The sequence below is a fragment of the Sciurus carolinensis genome, chromosome 17 (genome assembly GCF_902686445.1).
Source record: "Sciurus carolinensis chromosome 17, mSciCar1.2, whole genome shotgun sequence".
NCBI lineage: Eukaryota > Metazoa > Chordata > Mammalia > Rodentia > Sciuridae > Sciurus > Sciurus carolinensis.
The window spans coordinates 47,158,311-47,164,310 of record NC_062229.1 but is presented as its reverse complement, the minus strand read 5'-3'; the positions used below and the strand labels follow the sequence as shown (position 1 = coordinate 47,164,310).

Genomic DNA, 6,000 nt, shown 5'->3' with positions numbered 1-6,000 from the left:
CATGTCCGCGGCCAGGGCGCGGAGCAGAGCCCAGGGGAGGAGGACCGGGGGAGGGCGTGTGCAGTGGCGGCGGCGGCGGCCGCGGAGCCGCTAGTCCTCTCCCTTCTCAGGGAGCAGCTGCAGCCGCCGCCACCCTCAGCGCCACAGGCAGAGGCCGGAGCCTGCGGGCGAGCCAGCGGCGCGCGGGGGCGGGCGGGGGCGGGGAGGGGGGTGGGCGCAGGGGGCGGGAGGGCGTGGGGGAGGGTCTCGCGCTCCCGACGACCAGAACCCGAGCGGGAGACCCTGGCGGCGGTGGCGCCTGACACTCGCGCCTCCTGCCGAGCTCTGGGGCGGCATGTCCGAGGCTGGCGGGGCCGGACCAGGCGGCTGCGGGGCGGGAGCCCGGACAGGGGCCGGGCCCGGGGCGCTGCCCCCTCCGCCCGCAGCGCTGCCGCCCGCGCCGCCGCAGGGCTACCCCTGTGCCGCCGCCGCCGCCGCCGGGGGCTCGGGCGCCTGCGGGTCGGGCGACGGCAGTGGCTGCGGCGGGCACGGCCGAAGGACCGGGAGGCGGTGGCTCGGCCCGAATCGCGGTGAAGAAGGCTCAGCTGCGCTCCGCCCCGCGGGCCAAGAAACTGGAGAAACTCGGAGTGTACTCCGCCTGCAAGGTACGCGCTCGGCGCTTCCAGACCGCTGCTGGGGGCCGGGGGCTCGGCCCGCGGGACCCCCGCCCCTCCCCCCGCCCCCACCTCTGCCTCCCGCCTCCAGTCTCCCGCCTCCCGCCTGGGGCCGCTGCACCGCGGAAGTGCTGCTGTCGCCCGCGCGCAATTAGCTGCTTCTCGGATAAGAGTCTTGTTGGGTTGGAAGAAGGGGATTCACCAAGACAGAAGGACCTTCATTTCACCCCCTTGGAAAGGGTAGCCTCGGGGTCCGAGTTCCCGAGCTATCCTGGGGCTTTGTTGCTTTGTAGGAGCTCGCCGGAGCCACTTTCATGGGAGTGGAGCCGTGTTCGGTGTGGCGGACTAACCAAGGCTGGAATAAAATCTTTTGGGGGATCTGAACGGTCCCCTTTACGCTCGACCTCTTGCCTTACTCTTACTGGCAGGAACTGGGTTCAAAGAGTGAGGGCGGAGAAGGTCTTGGACTTCTGGCGCTTTGGGAAAGCGAAAGGGAGGAAAGTGCTGGTGGGTAGGTGGGCATAGCCCGAGGCGAGGGTCCTGTGGCGCCTGGAGGCCTCGGCGTGTGGTGACAGCCCTGTCATTATTGTATTATTACTTGTTTAGTTAAAGCGCCGTCCCAGCTGCTCGAGGTGTAAACAGGATTTGGCAAGGTGACAGCCCCGCGCGGCGGGCGCTACTGCTCAGTTTGAGGACACATTTTTTGCCATCCCTTCTTCATGCCAGTTCTAGGCACCCTGTGGCCCCCAGCTGCAGGTCCAGATGTGGGGGCTTTGCTCTTGTGATGGGAGGATTGCCTGAGGCCGCGGGGTGGACTGTCCCTGCGCTGTCAGCAGCGGCTTTGTTTTGACAGGGTGACAGCTGAGGGGGGCGGGGACTTGGCCTTGTCAGCTCCTGCGGCCTGTGGCTGAGGCAGGGAAGAGACACACTCATACACCTCCCATGTATTCTTCCCGCCTGCTGCAAACAGGGTCAAGTTCCTAGATTCCAGATTCCCAAAACCGTGCTGCAGAGGCACTTAGGAATTTTGGTGTGCCGATTTTTAGTCCTGCTAGAACGCCTCCCTGGTGGTGATGCTTCTGGTGTTTACTGGAACTCTTAATGGTAGCGGAATGCCGGTGCTTACCCTTTTTCCACAGTGTTGCCTAATGTTGATGTTGACCATTTACTGTGTGTCCTATCTTTGCTCAGTTAACATTTGTTGAGTGAATAGAGGATCTAGCCCGGGGCTTTTCAAACTAATATGCATGAGAATCAGCTGGGAAGCTGGTCAGAATGCTGACTTTGAATCGGTAAGTCTGGGGTGGGGCTGAGAATCTGCATTTCTAACAAACTTCCAAGTGAAACTGTGCCACTTCACTGATTGCCTTCTGTGGAGTAAGACCCTTATTCATACCTGGACTGTATATTCTAGTTCCTTTTGAATTCAGCTGAGAAATTGGGAACTGAAATAAATGTTATTTCTGAAGAAGGATTGCAAAAAAACTCAAGTGGGGAGTATGCTTGTCAAGGAAGGTGGAAGACGAGGAGTTGGTAATGAAGGGCATTAGATTAATGAAAAGAGAACCTTAAGTGTAACAGGCAGAAGGAAGAACTGTGCATAGAATCTAGTGAGTTCAATTACTTGATGAGCGCAGTGGGTTAGAGTAAGAACTGAGTCAGCTCAGTGTTTCTGTCCTGGCTTTATTTTTTACTTTCCTATCACCTGCACCTCTTCTTCCTGCTGCCTGCTGTTGTCTTAATGTCTGAGAACTTTCCTGAAGTTTTGGTTGTATCTAAAACAATGCACATACATGACCTTCATTGAGGCAGGCAAGAGGCACACGCATTCACACACCTCTCATGTATTAAGATTTCCATGAATCAGATGAAGCATCTCTTCTAAAGTTTTTGACTTGCATTTCCTGTTCACATTCTCAGCTGAACTCAGAAGGGAAAACCTCTCTAATTAACGGCCTCTCTGCTACTGGGAAATTGAATGTGTCAATTTTTATTAGCTGATTTATTCAGCAAATATTTTGAGGGGTCTCAATTGGGTGCTAGGCCTTTGCTTGATGTGGTGGACCTATGACAATCAGGATCTGTTTGGAGTTAACTGACGTGCACACACACGCTTGGGTAGATGCATGTGCTGGAGTCCTAGGGAGGAAGACAGTGGACCGATTACAATGAAGTTTAGAAAAACTTTCTTAAGTGGTGTAAGGAACCTGAGCAGGACAGCTCATGCATTGGAGGCAAGGGTAGGGTAGGAATGACTTCCTGGACAAAGTATCATTTGCTGCTGAGGACTCTTGGCAGTGCAGGGTGGGTGGGGTAAAGCTTCTTGAAGTGAAGAAACTGAAAGCAGATCTGTCAGCTTGGAGCTGGGCCAACCCAAGCCAGGCCTCCATTGCCAGGAGCCACTGGTTTGGGAGGGCTGTGTGTGACCAAGTGGTTGCTGAGGAATTCGAGACTCTTAATTTGAGGAGTAACATCTCAGATTTTTTTTTTTTTTTATGGTACTGGGTATTGAGCCCCGGGATGCTCTACCATCCGTGGAGCTACACTCCACCTCTTTTACAATTTATTTTTAGACAGTCCTACTGAGTTGTCCAGCCTGGTCTTGAACTTGTGATCCTCCTACCTCTGGACTTGCTGGGATTACAGGTGCATGCCAACGTTCTCAACTCTTTTTTTTTTTTTTTAAACTGGGCTTGATTGGGTATGATGAGTCTGGGAGAGTATAGAATCCGTGGTTCTTTCCCAGCTTGTAATGCACTTGCCATAAGCAAGCCCCAAATGACAGACTGCTATACAATTTGCCAGAGCCCTTTGGCAATTTGGAAAGAGAGGTCAGAGGTGGGATCTGGAAAGAGATATAATTTACTGGGGGTTATTGAAAGGAAAACAAGCACCAGACCTAATCCAAGATATCCCTTTAAACTTCACAGACAAAACAAAAAAGAAAGGTGCTAGTGCATGGCCCGGGTGGAATGCCACGCCCCAGAAAGAGGGGGAGGGGGGACAAAAAAGAAAGAAATGAAAAAAAAAAAACAAACTTGTTTTGCAGGATCCAGGGTAGAGTTCTTTGAACTGTGTCCTGGCAAAGGTTGCTTCAGAGGGTCATTTTTGCTTGTGTGTGACACAACCAAATGATAATAAAAATGCAGGTCTTGTTAGGGAGGGGGGCAAGAATGGAGGAAGGAAGGACTGTATAGAGGGAAAAGAGGGGTGGGAGGGGTGGGGGGGGAAGGGAAAAAATAACAGAATGAATCAAACAACATTACCCTATGTAAATTTATGATTACACAAATGGTATGCCTTTACGCCATGTACACACAGAGAAACAACATGTATCCCATTTGTTTACAATAAAAAAAAAAAAAAATGCAGGTCTGACCATGTCGTGTCCCTACTTCAGATCCTTGAGGTTGTTTCCTGGGGTTCACAAGGCCCTGCATGGCCCCTGCTCTCCCTGGCCTTTCTCAGGGCCTGGGGTGCATGGTTCCCTACTTCAGGGCCTTTGCACATCATTCACCGGTGCTGCAAACTCTTCTCACCTCACTTTAAAGTGAACTCCTGGGGTTAGGAGTGTGACTCGGTGATAGAGCACTGTGCTTAGCTTTTGCAGAGCCCCTGGGGGTTCAGTCTCCATCAAAACAACAACAACAACCAAACCCCCAAATCCAAACCAGAGTTAACTCCCATCTCTTCTGCGGATCTCAGATTCCTTGTCTTCCTTTTACCCCCCTGGTCAGCCTTTCCATTAGAAATTACCCAGACTGCTCTGTACTCTTTCTTCCTGCTGGTTTTATTGTGATTTGTAATTAAGTCTGATTATTTGATATGTGTTTAGAATCTCTGAATAGATTCTATGTGATGTGGTTATTGACCAAGTGACTGTACTAGAGAAGAGAAAATGGAGGAAATGCTTAGCTATTAGGAATAGATGTTGTGGAATCTTAGTGTGACTACTTGATGACAATTGGTTGAAGGAGATTTTTCATGTAGGGTAATTCTAGGTATCCCACAGGTGTTGGTGGGACTTTTTTTTTTTTTTTTTTTTGTACTGGGGATTGAACCCAGGCACACTGTACCACTAAGCTACCTATCCAACCTATTATTATTATTATTATTACAGAGGATTGAACCCAGGGCCACTTTACTACTGAGCTATATCGCCAGCTTTTTTTTTTTTTTTTTTTTTTTGGAGACTGGGTCTTGCCAAGTTGTCCAGGCTGACCTCAAACTTGCAGTCTTCCTATCTCAGCCTCCCATCTCTGGGATTACAGGTATAGTTTGGAATTATGTTTTTAATGTGATAGAAGAAACCTCACTGGGCAAGGCGAGCCAGTGACTCAGGAGGTTGAGGCAGGAGGATCACAAGTTTGAAGCCAGCCTTAATAACTTAGGGAGGGCCTAAGCAGTTTAAGGAGATCCTGTCTCAAAGATAAAAAAAAATGGGACTGTGGATTTGGCTAAGTAGTAAAGCACCTCTGGGTTCAATCCCCACTAACAAACAAAACAAAACAAAAAATTTAAAGAAAGTTCAGGTGAATGTATGAGAAGCCCAAATCCAAATCTCCTTGAATTAAATGTAAATTACCTATTAACTTAAAAACAAACCCATTGATTGACCTTTCCTAAAGGAATAGGGCATTCATACAGGGGGGAGGCAACTGGGTATATAGCTAAAAATATGGGTTTAGAATTAGTTCAGACCAATCTTAGTTTAAATTTTAGTATACCCAGCAGTGTGACCTTGGACATGGACTTTACCTCAACCAGCATTTTCTCATCTGTGAAGTAGGAATGATACTGTCCCTCTCATGACATAACTGAGAATTTAAAAGAGGGCTGTCCAGAGCTGGATGCAATGGCACACACCTATAATCCCAGCGATTTGGGAGGCTGTGGCAGGAGGATCACAAGTTCAAGGCCAGTCTCAGCCATTTAGTAAGGTCCTAAGCAATTTATTGAGACCCTATCTCAAAATAAAAAATACAGAGGGCTGGGGATGTGACCCAGTGGTTAAGTGCCTCTGGACCTCTGAGTTCAATCCCTGGTACCAAAAAATAAAATAAAATAAGTAAATAAAGAAGGCCGTTCTAGGCATTGCAGTGTCTAGTCCCTAGTGAGCCTTAACAGTGGCTCACAGGAGCGGGGCACTGTTAACTGGGAAGTTGAGAAAACACGGGACTCAGTCTTGAATCCCTGTTCTGCCACTTGGCATGATGTAGGACACAAGTCACTTACTTTTTCTGGTAGCCTGTATTACTGCATCTTTAAAGTGGTGACCATACCTTCAGCCTCGAAGTTAGCAAAGAACAAGGCTTCCAAAGTTCCCAGAACATAAAGATGCTGGGTT

General features: G+C 49.9%; 1 protein-coding gene across 1 annotated transcript in view; it reads left to right on the top strand.

The window, feature by feature from the left end:
• Window positions 1–229: 229 nt before the first annotated feature.
• Kat2b (lysine acetyltransferase 2B) overlaps window positions 230–6,000 on the top strand; it is a 101,377-nt gene continuing 95,606 nt past the window's right edge. Inside the window, 2 exon segments of the mRNA XM_047531218.1 lie at window positions 230–502; window positions 504–644. Of these exon segments, the coding sequence (XP_047387174.1) occupies window positions 335–502; window positions 504–644 (309 nt within the window). The 5' untranslated portion in view covers window positions 230–334.